The sequence below is a fragment of the Cimex lectularius genome, unplaced genomic scaffold, assembly GCF_000648675.2.
Source record: "Cimex lectularius strain Harlan isolate CLEC.00 unplaced genomic scaffold, Clec_2.1 scaffold49, whole genome shotgun sequence".
NCBI classification, from domain to species: Eukaryota; Metazoa; Arthropoda; class Insecta; order Hemiptera; family Cimicidae; genus Cimex; species Cimex lectularius.
The window spans coordinates 1,726,307-1,743,839 of NW_019392644.1; the positions used below are offsets into that span (position 1 = coordinate 1,726,307).

The 17,533-nt window shown below is 35.5% G+C and overlaps 2 protein-coding genes across 5 annotated transcripts; one reads left to right on the plus strand and one right to left on the minus strand.

The window, feature by feature from the left end:
- Positions 1-221: 221 nt before the first annotated feature.
- LOC106665940 (probable helicase with zinc finger domain) lies at positions 222-17,369 on the plus strand. 4 transcript variants are annotated; one of them, XM_014392761.2, is made up of 20 exons: positions 222-1,257; positions 5,502-5,740; positions 5,796-5,950; positions 6,654-6,851; positions 6,935-7,199; positions 7,281-7,538; positions 9,268-9,481; positions 9,539-9,666; positions 9,774-9,922; positions 9,987-10,090; positions 10,158-10,384; positions 10,960-11,095; positions 11,207-11,325; positions 12,835-12,981; positions 13,057-13,203; positions 14,782-14,965; positions 15,390-16,237; positions 16,551-16,669; positions 16,733-16,865; positions 16,931-17,369. In XM_014392761.2, exons 1-20 carry the CDS (start codon positions 693-695, stop codon positions 17,210-17,212), a joined length of 4,617 nt encoding a protein of 1,538 aa, XP_014248247.1. In that variant the 5' UTR covers positions 222-692; the 3' UTR covers positions 17,213-17,369. The 4 variants fall into 4 exon arrangements, with proteins under 4 accessions (XP_014248247.1, XP_014248251.1, XP_014248250.1 ...); XM_014392765.2 differs by lacking the exon at positions 222-1,257 and adding an exon at positions 2,313-2,718; XM_014392764.2 differs by lacking the exon at positions 222-1,257 and adding an exon at positions 2,912-3,067.
- LOC106665942 (outer dense fiber protein 3B-like) lies at positions 13,176-14,746 on the minus strand. The gene is made up of 4 exons (XM_014392767.2): positions 14,603-14,746; positions 13,842-14,066; positions 13,543-13,744; positions 13,176-13,481 (listed from the first exon to the last, which is right to left on the minus strand). Exons 1-4 carry the CDS (start codon positions 14,667-14,669, stop codon positions 13,214-13,216), a joined length of 762 nt encoding a protein of 253 aa, XP_014248253.1. The 5' UTR covers positions 14,670-14,746; the 3' UTR covers positions 13,176-13,213.
- Positions 17,370-17,533: the final 164 nt, after the last annotated feature.

Below are 17,533 nucleotides of genomic sequence, written 5' to 3' on the forward strand. Positions count from 1 at the left end.
TTATAGAAATTCTATAAAATGAAATAGTGTTTGTTGAACAACAATTGAATAAATAGTCTTTTTTTAAACTAGATTATCTATAATGTATATGTCATTGGTTTATTGCGTTTGTTATTTTTTAGCTGAAATATACAATTTAATCCTTGATGTTATGTTTTTTAATGTTTTTTTCGAAATGGAAGCTTGAACATCCACCGATCCCCGGGAATACGTGTAATCACCAGGGGGCGGTGATGGCACTGGACTGTCAAAATTTTATTATCTTCTAAAAAAAACATTTTTGGACCTTTTTTCCATCGCGTTTTTGTGAAAATACCCTGGCCGTCGGCCGAAATAAGGCTCTTCTCGTCCCCCCGGTAAATTACAATTCCGTCGGGAACATTGTGTCTTTTCGGTGGCATTGGTACGGTGTATGTGTAAAATGGTCGACATTTGATAATGACAACTGTCTCGGGCTCTGTGATGGGTGATTAGAGCGTTGGGACCCAAGAAAATAAACAATACCGACTTAAAAAAAACATTATAAGATGTAGATTATAAAGTGTGTCTTAGTTGTACGTTTAAGATAGTGTTTATTTTTATTTTTTAAATAAGTTTTTAGTAGGTTTTTTTTAAGTTTGTGAAGTTTTGTTTTTGAGACTTGGCTTCTTCCGGTAGGTGAGATAGTTTCTGTGCCGCTTCAGTGCTATATAATGAACGAGATAGAAGCCCAGGCGCAGGAACACCTGAGGCACAGGAATTATCTGGTGGCCCTCGAGCTGTTCGACCACCTCCTGAAGTTGCCTAGAGTGAAGTCGGCGACGAAAGAAAGGATCGTCGCTTACCTTTTCGGCCGTTCGGAATGTTTCCTGGAGCTCGGGCAGCATGAGGCGGTGATCGCGGACTGTCGGAAGATCATCAAGTTGGTGGAAGGAGACGGGAGCACCCGGGCCTGGAGGCGGCTGGTCCACGCTCTTTTCCTCCTCAAGCGTTTCGACGAGGCCGAAGCGGCAGTCGTCGACTGGATCAACACCTCCGGCGGAGTGGACTCGACTGACACGGAGGCGGTTAAGATGCTCGAACACGCTCGTGAATTCTTGCAGGGCGGTAAGCAGCGCATTGAGGATTCCGTCTTCAGGCAAGAGGCGACCGAGCCCTGGCGGCAGCCAGCAGCCATGGAAGAGTCGTCAAAGCGCACGAGGAGTTATCCCGTTAAGCTGGTCGAAACCGACTCCGACCAGCCTGTCACCTCTTCAAATTCCAACAGTCAAATTATTTGTAATTATAAAATTTCTCTATTTCCTTACAAACTTTTCATTTTATTTTAATGAATTTTTGTTGTTGTATAATATGCACAGTTCCATTCACACTTTATGCAATGAAAATCTAATTTACATCAAGATAGTGACACATTTTGCATCATCGAATTGTAGAAGAAACAGAGATAATTGTTGACCTGCTGTATTAATATGAGCTGAAGATTAGGTTTTGGTTTGTCAAAACTTCCACACAAAAGAAGTATTTTGTATTTCGACTCTTAAGGATTTGTATTCTCATTCTAAAGCATCTAGCTGACATGAATTAGGTATGGGGTATTTGAAAAATGACAGTGGTATAAGAGATTTTAGTGTTTATTCAATCAAGTACATAATGCCAACTAGGTTGGCTAAGGACATTTTTGATTTATGAATGTAAAATAAATTAGATAAGCTTTATGCATTGATACCACAATATATAGCTAGTGATGCGTCTAGCATCATCACGCTTTAATAGAAAGCTGACCTACAGTATTTCTATCAGTTGAAAAATAGATATTGTGTCTGGAAAAGGTCATTAACTAAAGATTTTTTATGATTCTAGTGTGTACAGTCAATCGAAAACAAAACATAGACTATACTGACATAGAAACCGCAGGGTAACATGATCATCATTTTGTAATGTATAGAGATGATCAGTCAGTCAAGTAACATTTACTAAAAAGTTAGTAAAGCTACTTCATGTCCATATAGGAGGGTTTAACGTCCGACTATCCGTTGGGTGTTGGGGATGGTGGTCAAACCACTTTACAACACTTTCATATAATTCTCAATTAAAAAGCCATGGGCTGTGCTGGGATTCGAACCCAGGACTGTTAGCAAGGCAAATAAGAATTGGTCGCCCTTATCACACAGCCACTACGCCCCCCTGTAACATAACTATTTTCACTTCTTAGAATATTAGAGAATTCATATTCATTATGAAGCTGTACCTAAGTTCATATTTAGGTGGGTCAAATCAGTCAAGTGGATATATTGAATTGTAAATTTAGAAAAAAAAGTTAAAAAGTACTCACTGCTTCATCCACACTGTGTGTGATGTTAGTTCAGATTAGAGCACCGCATGATGCAATATCATCACAGATATATCAGTTTACCTGGTGGATTTTCACGGGTTGAAAATTAGGTGACAAGAGTTTTTTTTGTGTATAACATGGATTGTTTTCGCTTCTATGGATTATTGGATCATTTGGCTGAACCCCAGAGTTCATAAGTCCAAATTTAGGTGGGTAAAGTCAGTCGAGTACAAACATATACAGTCTTGTGCATTTGGATATTGTGACATTTGGCTTACTCCAGATTCCTGTCTGTCCTTTGATATATGTTGTGTCTCATTCAAAACATTCTTTTTGTATTGTAAAATAAATAAGGAAAGGATTATATAATGTACACACACGTTTACCCAATGCTGTTTTATGATACGGTATGATGCAACATATAGTATGTAGATGTTTACCTTGAAGATTTTGAATCAGAATTAGCTATTGGATCTTTGAATAGGTCATTGGCAATACATTATACATTGAGAGTACATAATATTGATTATTTATTTTCACTTGTAGGGGTATTGAACCAATTGGTTAAACCTTAGAGTTCATAAGTCCAAATTTGGCTGTGTGTAATCAGTCAAATCCAAAACATCAACTGTTTTAGCCTGTAGCTAATTGTTTTTTGGACATTATCTTGTATAACGACATAGTATTGTTGGATAAATTGTTGTGCATATTATAATACAGTATATTTTCCCTAGGAGGGGTGGACCTCCAGAGTTTGTAAGTTCAAATAGGCTTCAATTTACGTTCGTGCTTCATTATAAATTCTTTTTTGATTTTATAAATGTGAAATAAATTAAATAAGCACTCATTCAACCACATAGGAAGTATAAAGATGACGGTCAACCTGGATTTGTATTGTTTGAAAATTAAGTATTGGGTCATTGAAAAAAGGTATTTTAGTTTTTGTAAGCAGTGCAGTACAGAACATAAAATTGTTGATTTATATAATTTTAAATCTACATACTCGTGTGTACAGAGTTGAGCTTACCACCTTTATCAGTTCGCTGGCAGTTTCAGCTCTTCTGTAATTTACAATAGATTACAGGCAGGCCTTGAGAATCAACCGCCTCGAGTTGGCAGACGGGGGTCAGACCTCGGTCTTATCCCTACAGCCGCCAAGGTTGGGCTCCAGGGGCTGTCAACTTCTAGGTCATTTAGCCCCCAACACAATCATTTCCTAAATCAATGCACACTCTCATTTATTCTTAAATACATTCTTTCTTTATATGCCATTCACTCATGGTGGTAGAGTCGATATTCCTCCATCACCTTTTACATATATTATATAACTAACCTAATTTTGGGTCGAAGGGGTGCTCAGTACTCCACCATCAGCCTTCTCACACTACAAATTCATACCAATAAAAACTTCATTCTCAACACACACTAGGGACCATTTAAAAAATTAAAAAAAAATAAAACAACCCTGTTTCCTACAAGAATAAGAACAGTAACCCAAATACTCGCTACTGTGGTCTAGCACAATTCTTATGTCATTCCTATATATTAAAAAAATTGTATTTGTATATTTGTAAATTAAGGCATTTGCTAAACCACAGAATTTGTAAGTCAAAATTGGCTTCAGTTTTGTTTATGACAGTTGCACAAACAAATTTACAAAGCTTATATAATATTACACAATTGTAGAGGCTTATTGAAAGATAAATTTTGATTAACTTTTTTATCATGATTTGTTTATTGACTGAGTAAGCAAAATGTTATTTAATGTAGAAAGGAAAATTCTAATAAGTTAGTATTTATACATAAATAATAAACCATGATTTTCTAACGTTAGAGCACATGCATAATCATATAAAGGAAGTGTAGTGATTTGATGACCTGGAGGATTACTATGGGTGGGAATTTGTCCGATGTTTAATTCATTATAAATGACAGGATGTTGAGATCGTTTTAGAAAAGTTCTCAGATTTTGTTGGAGTGTTTAGATGAATCAGATCAAATACTACATTTGTGTTGGTCTTTTAAATTTTGTGCGTGTCTCTTTAAGTCCCAGGTAGACTCATATTAGAGTATGGTGTGGGGATATGGTTCAACTGAATAATTGTCAAATAATAGTGTCAGCTGAACAAAGACAAGATCAAATTAAAGATACAATATTAAAAGACAGTATGGATAATTTGGGTACAGGAGGAATAAAATATGAGGCTTGGGGTGATTCCTTGTGCAACTCGCAGTTAGGAAAATAGACTTGATTATAATCGTCTCAGAAATTTATGTAACCTGTATTTGCTTAATCACCAGTTTTGCGACATCTTACACAAAATCTAATTTTTCAAACTGCATCAGTTGTTGAGTTTGATTTTCAGCATTGTCACTGGAATCGTCAAACATCTCATGTACTTGTATTAATAATAACTTTTCTCTTTGCCTAATGTAGAAAACAAACATGCATATAAGGTTACATATACTTGAATATTTTTTTAAATGGCTCAACAATTCACACCTAGCCAATCTTTACTTGGTCAAAGATGACAGTCATAAAAATTTAAGTGCTAGTTTGAAAGATTGTAGCAGTTTTTGTTTTATGCATTAGGTTTTTTTGGCAAGTTCAAAATATTCTGTTTTTATTTTTTATCTTCTTTATCCATCATGCCTCATAACCACAAAACTTTTTCTATTATTTTTCCACATAAATTTCACGGAAGTTAAGTTAGTTCCCTTGTTAATTTTAGACAGATTTTACTCAAGCTGATGTAAAGGATTTGAATTGTACTGTAGTTGAACATTTGCCGATGCGTTTATGTTTGTTCTAAGATAGAAAAAAAAAAATCTGTATTTTAAACATAATAGTTCTGTGTAGTACCTATTGAAGAAATGCTCAGTGTGCTTTAAGAACTACAAAGAATTTAAAATCTCTAGAATTCAAATCTTATCTCTCTTTCCTAATAGAATTTCTTAACAGTGATAGTCGTAATCAAGTTTTGATACAACTTGTAAACTCCACTTTTTAAATGTCAGCTAGTATTTAGTAAAAATTGATGTTTTGACAGCGTGTAAGTATTAATTTGGCTTGAAAAAACAAAAATCCTTGGTCAAATTGACAAATAAAGACAGTGCACTTACTTTATAATTTTACTTATTTAAAAATATGTACATTGAATTAAAATGATTGTAAAGAGTCATTTTTCAGTGGCTTCGGAAAGTTCGGCAGCAATGAGCCGTTTGCAGAAAGATATTGTGCAGAAGTCACTCGCCTGTATTTACTGCGGGCTCAGTTTCAGCACGAGATCCGAGCTGAAAGCCCATTGTCAAACGGAGGCTCATCAGACAGTTATTATGAGCGATGAGGGCCGTGATTGGAAATGGCGGCCACCGCCGAGAGGTCATATTGCCGACAATTACACCCTGTGCGAAAATTGGGTGGAAATGGTATAAAGTTTAGAAAAGAATTGCACGGGCATAGATTAAATGTTACTATTTCCAGGGCACTTGTCGCTACGGCGCTCAGTGTGTGGAAGCTCATGGGGCTGAAGAACTCTCAGAATGGAAACAGCGGTTCGAGTACAGGAGGATGAAGCTCCAAAGAGCTTGTGAGAAAGAGCTATACGGCAAATCATACACAGAGCAACTCCTTGAAAGGTATTTTCTATAAAATATGAAAATAGTATTTAAATAAAACGTCTGTCGAATCACATAATTTTCATATTTTCATCCATTTATTATACCAAAATAATTTTTCTTAAATAATTGAACATGGCTTAAATAACCGTTAGGGTTGATTAGCCATCATAATAAAAATAAATAAAAATTAAAAAAATCCAATTGGAATTACTAGAAAATTAGTTATTTCACATATAAAACACCTTCTTTAGAAAAATTTATGAAAATGGTTATAATAGCAAACAAATATCCTAAAAATTAACTTAATCTGAGAACATTACTTGCCTTTCAAGTTGAAAACTACAATTTAAATTAATAATAAATTGATAAAATATGAAGTTAACAAAAGAAGAATAAAATGCAAATTTCACTCTTTCATTAAACTCTGAATGAGCCCAGAAGATACTGATAAAATAGAAGAAAATTGTGTGTGGGAACTGTTAGGCTCACAAAGTTGCTATCAGATATATCACTCTTGAAGTTAATAGCAGACATATACAACTTTTTTTCACATCAAACATTTACATATATAGAAACAAAAAGGGTAAATAAACAATACTTTATTTATTTTTTTAAATTTGTTTTGTTATAATTATATTGAAAAAAAAAAATGTATTGTGCTTTCAAATCTTGTATTCCATTATATACATTGGTTTCTAACTTAATGTGTTTTTTTGTCAAGATGGTCCCAAACATCGGAGCCATCAGATGTGATGAGGGAAAAAATAGATGACATCAGTGATTCCTGTTCTTCCCCTTTGGTCACTACGATGTCATCAAAAGTAAGCCGACACTTGTGGACATTTACAATAAATACCCATCTGCCTTTGAAAGCCGTTGCACTATTGCAGGATACCCATCGGAACCATTTCAACCTTTCGTAAGTTCATTTTAAAAGATTTTTACGTTGATTTTATATTATTGGAATAATTTTCATCTCGATCTTTTTTCCCTGGCCGATAGACGAATAACGACAACAAAAGGGGTTCAACAGCTCCTGTACGTTCAGCTTAAAGGAGATCAAGAATGGACAGGGGATATCCCGGCAGAAGAAAACGCTGATGTTCAATTGGTCCACACAGTTGAAGTCGGTTTTAACACCGATATCTACGGAACATTCCGCCAGTCTGTCGTTTTTGATTTTGGAACATCACCAACACTTGTGAAACACCTCTGTGTCGATGTGATGCCGGTTACTGATGCAGACAAAATGAAAGAACTGAAAAAAGTAATAAATAATAATATATAACTTGTTATTAAATCTCTTTTTTTTTTCTTTTTTTTTTTTAATACTGAAATTTAATATTAGGAGCTGGTCCTAACTGCAGCAGAAAGGTGGAACTCTGACAACACGACGATAGTCCCTTATTCACCATCGACCGACTGTGAATTGACAAAAAGAGAAAGAGAAAGAGATCAAGAGCTAATGGCCGCATACCCGCCGCCGAGCCCAGACACTTTTACATTGACACAGTCAACCGTGACAGAAAAAAGGCCCAACAGGGCAAATTATCGTGCGAGAATACATGAGCTGCTTTATGTTGAAGAAATGGCAAGGTACCAATTGGTAAGTTTCACTTTTTCATTGTATTAATTTCTCCAAGAACAAAATTACGTAGCCTTATCTGTTTGGGGGCGATAATTACATTTGCTTTAATCTGATATGCTTGACCGTTTACAGGTATATTCATAATAAGGGTATTGTATAATAGGATACTTGTACAATACAATAAAACCTATCTGTTACAAATTTTACTTATTTATGGATAAACTTCTGGATTAATTTAAAAATAGCTCACAAAAAATATATGATAGATAGATAGGTATACTTTATTTACAAAATGAAAGAAATTTAGAGTTAAAAATAAAAAACAGTATTATTATAGCATGGTATTAAGACAGTCAGCCAGAGTTCGGAGTGCATTACTATTCCAAGAATATACATAATTATGTAATTATAAGAAAAGGAGAATTTACAATATCAACTTCAGAGGTTACAATTATTTACAGGATTTTCAAATTACAAGATAGAAATGCGATAAACTTTGAAAATAATAAAAATGACACTTCAAAGAACCAAAGCAAGGATTCCAACTCACAAAGGGTTTTCCACCAGCAAACAGAATTCGCATTTAGAAGCCCATAAAGTAGAAATTATATGAATTACCTGCGAGAGCAAAAAAGGAAACAAAATAAGACAAACAGAAAATTAATTCCGTACATTCCAATATATTCATATCTGTAAAACCAGGCTTTACGTGTACAATCAATAAAACCCCGGCAATCCGAGCCATTTAGAAGGGCTATAAGCTCTTCCCTCGTCAGAAAACCCTTACCAACATACAGATAACTCAATTCGTTAAGGACTGAGCATCTAGTGAGACAACTCCCCTCGAATTTTAAACCACCAGCGAAAAAAAGAGATCATTTGCTGGAGCAGAAAAAACATTGCAAGGAGTTAGGGAATGATTCAACTCCTTGTATCTATTTGAATCCAAGGCACGAGAAATACAACTCTCCCGACGACGAGCCCCATAATATGAAGAAGATTGGAAAACATTTCAGACCATGCTGCAGGATTATCCAAAGAGAATATGCTCCAGTGTACATGTTGGTCTCAGGGCATCTTACTCTTGGACCCCTCAGCGAGTGTGTACTTTGACCTCTAAAGGAACAAATAAATCATTATTTGGCGGTGGGAAGGGGGAGAGAGAAAATGTGAAATAGTGAATGAGGGAAAAAAAAGGAGTGAGTGAGAAAGAGAGTGTGAGTGACTAAGCGAGAGAGAAAGAGAGAGAGAGAGAGAGAGAGAGAGAGAGAGAGAGAGAGAGAGAGAGAGAGAGAGTATGTATGAATGAGTGTAAGGGAGAATGAGTGATTGAAAGAGAGAGATAGAAATACGAAAGACCAAGACCAACTTAGATTATACAAATTTGCTAGAATTTCTTTTGTTCAGTGAATTCCTCACCACATCCCTTCACTTGTAAAAAATTAAATAAGTCAGTCTACATTTTTCTTGTGTTAAGTACCTACTACCTACAATAAGTGAAAAAGAGTAAGAAACAATAAAGAAAATATTAAATAAATTAAAAACTATATATATTTAAAAAAAAGAAAAGTTGACAGGATACACCCGAATATGTCCCCCTTTAACAATTATACTGAGAGAGTACTGTATCTCTATTTTTGAGTAATTATGCTGAGCTTGTAATGCTTGTACCTTTTAATATAGTTTTACTGACACATCTTAATTTCTTAATATCATAATAAACACTTTAAAACGTAATATTAATTAGGTGGCAAATTACAATCTGGAAGCGAGACTTCAATTGGCAAAAAATTACCTCTTGTCGCCGAGTGGGGTCGCAGCGAGTACGGCTAAGTATGCACAGAATGGTGAACTCTTTGCGCTCCTCTCCCTAGGAAAGAATGTCAGCGAGGACACATCGGCAGGAAGGCTGATATTGAACAATTGTGCCACAGTACTTTTGTCGCCTGCCAAGCAAAAAGGTACAAATCAGAGTGTTTATAATTAAATTTAAAAAATACTGCTCATTTCTATTTTAGGTGAGAAAGATAAAACAGAAGGTGAAGATCAAAAGAGAGTTGTGTATGAATCGATAATAGAGGACAAGGGCAAAAATATTGTCTATCTAAGACTTTCAGCTTCAACGGTGCAAGCTTTAAACTTAAAGGTAATCATTTAAGAATTTCCCTTAACTGAAAATTATTAGTACCTAATAATAAATAAAATATTCACATTTTAATTGTAAAATAAAATAAAAAATATTTTCACTTTCAGGCAGATACAAAGGTTTTGATGGACGTTCAGTTCCAACTGAACCGAGTACCTTACTGTGAATGGCATCAGGCGATTGACAAAATCGCAGATTTCAGAATTATTTTTCCAGAGACTTACGTAGAGCCTACAATCCCTTGGTCCCCACAGAGGTCAGTAAATTAAAAGTTTTTAGTAAATTGAGCTGCAATTGGTAAATTGTATTAATTTTTACAGACAATGGAGTGGTCCTGAGTCGAAGTTGAACCCCAAGCAAAGAGAGGCTGTCATGGCGATTACAACTCCATTAGAAATTCAGTTACCTCCAATTCTCATCATAGGTTTTTTTGTTTTTCTTTTTATTAAAAAAAAATCCAATAGACGCAAGCTGACAGTGTCTTTCTCCAGGACCGTTCGGCACGGGGAAAACTTACACTCTGGCCCATGCTATAAAAGAGGTACTTAAACAACCAGGCACGAGAGTTCTCGTCTGCACGCATTCAAATTCAGCTGCTGACCTCTACATCAAAGACTACCTGCATCCTTATGTCGAAGCTGGCCACGAAGAAGCAAGACCTCTTAGAATATTCTATCACCGAAGATGGGTCTCTACTGTAAACCACATTGTTCAAAAGGTACTTTTTTTTTTAAATATGAATATGTATTAGACATTTCCTCAATTTAATGCATTGGGAGAGAGATAAAAATCCTCATTTTATTGCCCCAACATAATACATCTACTGTCACAATAGTCTATTTGTATTTTTCTATATTTTTAGTTTGTTATCATATTACTACCATATAGTATCAGCCTTTCTCAACTTTGAATAACTTAGAATAATAAAAAAATAAATTACACTGCTCTCCTAATCTGAGCATTCCAATAATCCATACTGGATAAAAATTCAAGAAGTGAGAATTTTAAAGGAAACAAATGAAACATTATTCGGGGGGGGGGAAGGAGAGAGTAAATGATAGGAAATCATACGAAAGGCCAGGACCTTTTAAAAGTATCATTTAGCCCAATTACAAAAGTATTAAAAGAAAACCAAAACACAGAAAATATGATTGGCAATAAAATGGTTCACTTTATTAAGACTTCCCTAAATAAACATCTAATACTTACCTTTTCTACTTATATTTGATAGATCCTATTAAAAATGGCACTACAAAAAGTAAATAATACCCTGAACCTTTCTTTTTGTTTCAGTATGCTATATTTGAAACAAACGATCAAGGTGTGAGGACTTTCAAAGTGCCCAAAGTCGAAGATATTTTAAAGCATAGAGTCATAGTTGTCACCCTCAGTATTTCAATGCACCTGTCCAATATGGGACTTAGAAAAGGTAGGCTAAGTTTCTGATGCAATTTCAACCTGTTAAAACCTTTCTATAACAGGTTGATTATATTTATACAATCATTATACAAAGGAACTTGTTTTTGAAAAATGTTTTCAGGCCATTTTACACATATATTATTGGATGAAGCTGCCCAGGCGATGGAGTGCGAGGCGATTATGCCACTTGCTCTGGCAACTGATACCACGAGGATCGTTTTAGCCGGTGATCACATGCAGGTGTGAAAACATACTTTATTTTCAATATTTGCACAAAACGTTTAATATTTATAATAATATGACCCATCAGACAGGTAGTTCACCATGGGAGTACCGCCTTTTCACTTAACTTTATCTAACTGTTTACGTCCATTTTAGGGGTGAACTACTCTGATGGGGACTGACGGCAATGTTTGCTACCGGTATAGAGGGTTTCCGATATAGAGGGGTTTAAAATGTACAGAAAGCTTATCTTTTTTGTCAGGAATGTAAAATTTGTCCATTAAAAGGGTTTCCACAATTTAAAGATTGGAACTATGTTATTTTTCTGAATGCAATCTCTTTTCCTCTATTTTCCATTTTCTACGAAACATTTATAAAACACATAATCTCTATATTATTTATTGTCTGGCTCTTGGCATAAGATGTGTAAAAATATGAAAGGAACAGGGGAAAAACTGAAGGAAAAAAAAACTTTTTACTGAAATCAAAATTTAAAATCAAATACCAAACATCTAGGGGCATTGCGATGGCTAGTATAAAATATTTCCATTATGTAAGCAGACAAATAAAGAAATAATATGATATATATATATATATATAAATTAGAGTTAATTTTGTGAATAGCTTAATTTAGCTAAAATTCAACATACATTATTCAGAAATCGTGAGATGTGGTCTGGTGTGATGTAGGTGATTTCTGAATAATTATCGATTAACGGTCACTAACCACCACACATTCAACATTCAGTGGAAACCCGTTTATCCGGACCCGTTTGTAAAAATATTTTTTATTAATTATTTGGAGATCATGAAATGCAGTCTGGTATAGTAGTGTGTATTGGTATAGTCTCACGATCTCCAAATAATCATTAATTAATGGTCGCTAAACACCACTCATTTTTTATAAATTTTTCATAATTCTCAATTTTTTTAAATGCATAATTCAACTATGGGACCTTTAATTCGGCTACCAAATCTCCCTTCCACTCACTAGTCACACGACCGGAGAGGCTGACAGTCACATTTTTGTTTAAAAATAAAATAAAAAATAGACAAAAAAAGGTGTATGCTATTTTAAAAGACTATTGTCAAGATATTGTTGTGTTGCATTGTTCGTATGTTGGCTTCCATTGAAAATGGTTTTTATGTATATTTTTATTAAGTATTTTTTATGTATAAATTTTGCGAGAAACGCGTATCCGGACTTAAACAAAAATAAAACTAATAAAAACTATCTATTACTTTAAATGTCACTTGATGTATGAATAAAAGTGTTACTTTTGTATCTATTTTTTTCCCCCCGTTTTTTTTTACACAATACTAATAAAATCACAAATTTTCGGATTATCCATACTTTCAATCATCTGGACAAGTCCCGGTCCCTTCAAGTCTGGATAAATGAATTTCTACTGTATTCTATTTTATTTACTTTCACTAGGGCAAAGATGTTCATAATATCTCCACAGTCAATATGCTAACCACGTAAAATTAAGAATTTTAATAAAAGAATTATTTTCCCCATTTCAGTTGAGTCCAGAGCTGTTTTCTGAATTTGCAAAAGAGAGAAATCTACATATATCTGTGCTTGAGAGGCTGTATGATCATTATCCTGCATCATTTCCTTGTAAAATATTACTCTGTGAAAATTACCGTGCTCACGAAGCGATAATCCAGGTATACAGAAATGAATTGTAAAATATATTTTTACATAAATGCTGTTTTTTCTAATGTTTTAACTATTTGTTACAGTTTACGTCGGAGTTGTTTTATGAGCAGAAACTTGTGAGCAGCGGGAAACAGCCGAGGCACGATTACTTCTATCCTCTCACATTTTTTACAACTAGGGGCGAAGACGTACAAGACCACAATTCAACGGCATTTTACAACAATGCAGAAGTGAGTTTATTCAGATGAGGTTGTCGAGGGGGGTAGCAAAGACACCTTTGCATCGTGGGGGCCTGATGCCAAACGTGTAAGCAGGCGGACTCTTGCAGACAGGTTTAAAATCGACGCAGTATTCAGTCGGGCCTGGTGATTTCACAGTCGCCACCTCTTTAGCCTTTGTAGGCATAATAGGACGTGGAGACCGATACTTGTAAACCTGCGTATCTGGAAGCAAGTAGTCCCCTGGCCCGGGTGTTTTTTCCGTATGCTCAAATTGGTGTCGGCCATATCTGAAATAGATTCAACTGTTTATAATCTGCCTGTATTCTAGGTTCATTTCTACTTAATTACATTGAAAATGACGGAGGTGATGCTAAATGAGGTACATATTGTCCTAAACAATCTGGTACTATGTATTGATTCGGTCCTGGTGTCACTTGTTTCTGTTTTAAAACATGCCTCCCGGCAATTGAATATCCCGGCTGCCTAAAATCAATCATGATTGATGGTCTTTCAGGTGAATATTCACCAGGGCCAGGATTCTCGTTAGTTGCTGTAACACATATCCTTTTTGAGTAATCAGAAATAGTAATATTTAAGTTCTTTCTGTTGTCAAATTGGATAAAGCATTTTAACATAAATATACTTACTCTTGGCGTGTCCTTTTGACTTGATTTTAAACCCGTGAGACTTGATCTTGCCAAACCTGGTCAGCCCTGAGACATTGTAAATCGGTCCTGGTGTCTGTTCGAGCTCATCTAGCACAGACGAGACTCCTGCAGTGCGAAAGCTGAATGCTGGGCCTCGCCAACGGTTTACCGCGTGGTTCTCATAACCGACCATCGGGGGCAGGAGGTATTTGGCAGGCCCAGGCCCTATATGCAAACAAAATGAAGATTTCTAATCACCATTGTTCTCAATTGTTCAACAAATTTAGACTTTCATTTAAAATAATACTTCATTTAGATAAGAAAGGATTGAAGAGTGCGAAAAGATTATACATTTTGATTGATAGGAATTATATGGGGGGTAAAAAAAAATTAGCCAGGAGGAATAATATATTAAGAGGAGTGATAGATATGGATCAATTTGATTGAGACAGAAGGGAAGTGATATATTTGATTGAATGAGTGAATTAATTGAGGGATAGGTGGATAGATTTGACTGTGTTAGATTTTAGATAGTGAGTGTAAATTTGTGAAGGCACTAGGGTGATTATTTTCTAATTAAAATTATGTACAACATAACTAACGTTTGGTAGAATTCAATTTTTTATTTATTTTTACATTAATGTACGCTAGATGGTGGTTAGGACCTTAGTAGCAATTATGGATCAGAGGAGAGCACTTATTAAAAATGGATAAAAATAATAGTTGAGGGTCGTTTAAGACTATATGCATTCGAAGCATACCAACTGGTCCACAATCTGCTGCCATCTTTTTTTTCTTTGGGAGCTTTGTCTTCTTTAGCGTAGTCATTTTCTTGGGAGGGTAAAAAATTTGAACACAATCACTATATCTACACAGAAAACAACAAATAAAGAAATAAAAAAATTCAGCTGGCTTAAAAAGAAAAAATCATATGTTCCAGGTATACGAGGTTGTGGAGAGGGTGTGCGAGTTAAAAAAGCGATGGCCACCGTCCTGGGGCAAGCTCGACGACCAGTCCATCGGTATCATGACACCCTATTCTGACCAGGTGTTCAGAATAAGGTCCGAACTGAGAAAACGTAGACTGGGAGGAATATCTGTTGAAAGGGTCCTTAATGTACAAGGTGGGGTTTCCTAATTTGAAGATAAATAAAGATCTCTTATAACGACAATGCATAATTAAAATGGTCGCACAATGAGAATAAGAAAAACAATGATCTCATAGATAATAAAATGATGTGTGGAATGATGTATACCTTGTCTTAATTTGAATGATCTCAATGTTATGTCTATTGTCTTAGCAAGTTTTAAAACATTTTCTATATTAAAAAAAAAATAAAATGTTAAAAAGTTTAGATATAATAAGTATTTTATTGTCATTTTTTCTTAGTAAATCCTGGTGATCTGTTTTGACAAGGTGTTAGTCCATGACCAATTTTTGAAGTGTTCAGAGACGTGTTATGAATTTTTCCCAGAAACTGAAATGCTCCAAGCCCTTTAGTTTTGTACTTACATAAAAATGAAAGTGTTTTGTATTTCTTTTTCCAGGCAAGCAATTCAGAGCTATATTTTTAAGTACAGTTAGAACAAGGAGGACGTGCAATAACAAATCCGGCGCCGAGGTGGACTATGGATTCTTGTCCAATTCAAAATTGCTTAACACGGCCATCACAAGGGCTCAATCACTTGTTGCCGTCGTGGGTGATCCCATCGCGCTCTGTTCGATCGGGCGTTGCCGCAAGGTCTGGGAGCGTTTCATCGAGATCTGTGATAGGAATGGTTCATTATTCGGCATCAAATGGTCATACCTGAGATCCCAGTTGGATGGTGTAGAACTGAAGAGGGTGTACACGTTAAACCCACTCGCGCCTGAATTCATCCCGAGGCAGTACCGTGAGCCGAGATATTTTGTGAAACCTCTTCTCGGCGGGTATCCTCTACTGCGTTACGGCCCTCCTCCGCTTCCTGTCCCTCCGGTGATGTCCTACCCGATGTACTACCCTCCACCGGCCATCTTTTCAATCCGTCCCATCTACCCGTACCTCAATCCGTACCAGACGAATGTGCCCCTGTCTTCGAACCAGAACTTCCTCATAAAGGATATTTTGGGTAGCAACACAAACACAATGCCGTTGCACTCTGTCCAGCCCCCACCGCCTCCTGCAATGCCCAATAGTCCTCTGTACTACAACCAACTGCTCGCTCAGCAACAACAGCAGCAACAATTGAAACAGCAACAACTGCAACAGCACACATCGCAGCCACAACAGCTTCAGCATATGCCCCAGCAGCATATATCTCTCCAACAGCAAAACTCACAACAGATGCTTTTGGAGAAAAAAACTGAAAAACGGGACATCCAGTTTTTAAACAATGTTCATTTCCCTGAAAGACAGGTAATTTAAAAATAAAATTTCAGTTTCTTCTTTTTAAAACAAAATTTAAATTGTAAGTTAAACTTTAATTTAAAAGCCTGTCATCTCATCATTTTATTCTTGTAATAGTTCAGTTTGTGTTGAATTTATCCATGATTTTCTCTCATCCTTAACATTCGAAAATCAAACTTTTGGGCGAGTGTCGAGTTGTTCCCTAAAAGAAGATTTTACTTGGGAACTGTTTTAGGAATTTTAACATTAATTATGTAGAAAATTAAATTTATTTTAAAAATTATTGGTTAAAATACAATGGTTTTTTAAAATATATTTTCAGTGTGTGCTTCCTCTTTTGCCTAACGATGTTTCTATAGACGAACTCTTGGATTCTCAGACAAAACAACTCGAATGGTTTAACTTTCTTCAAGGGAATGTTGGTTTGGATGCTGCAGCCAAGTAATTATAAAAAATATCTCAAAGTGAGATAAATTTTAATATTAATTATTTGTGTACTTTTAGGTTTGCTGATTTTATAACAAAAGCTTTAGCAGCGAGAAAGCCGCCTCCTCAGAGTGATCTCTCTGGATTTGGTGATCTTCAAATCGCCAAACCACCTCCTTACAAGTACATCACATCACCACAGGTGAAAAACGTAAGTGTATCGTTATCTTCTCTACATTGTGAATTGTCTATTTATTTAATTAATATTTTGAACAGGGGCCGTTTAACACGTCCAGCGCCGATCCACCGAGTTGGCGCGTTTTATCTGAGAAACCGCTGTCTCAGCTGGCAAGTCTTTTTGCAACAGATTGCTCGATCACCGATCTGCCACAGCCGCGAAACGGTTCGGTACCGCTCTACCAGCGGCAACCTGGTACGACAAACACTTACGCGAATGCGGTCAAAGCGCAGAACAGCCAGGACGAGGAGAAGGATCTTCTCGCCGGACTACGCGATCTCGGCAACAAAGCGCTCGGCGTCTATCAGTATTTCTCGTGAAAAGCTTCACTCTGATAATCTTCTCTTTAAAAAATGATTAATCATTCACATTTACATTCGTCAAATCATAAAGAAACAGTATTTACTTTATTTTAATATTTTAGTTCATTTTTTAAACTTTTTGAAGGGTGATTTTTTTGTACATAGAAACATTGATTAAAAAATTATAAATTAAAAAAAGGCAAGAGAGAAAAGCTAATTTTTTTCCAAATTTGAACATTTCGCTGAGAGAAAATTAGAATTTTAATTAGATATTTGAAAATAATAAAAAATTATTGTTTTAAAGATGTTTTTCTATTGAATATATAAACGTATGGCACA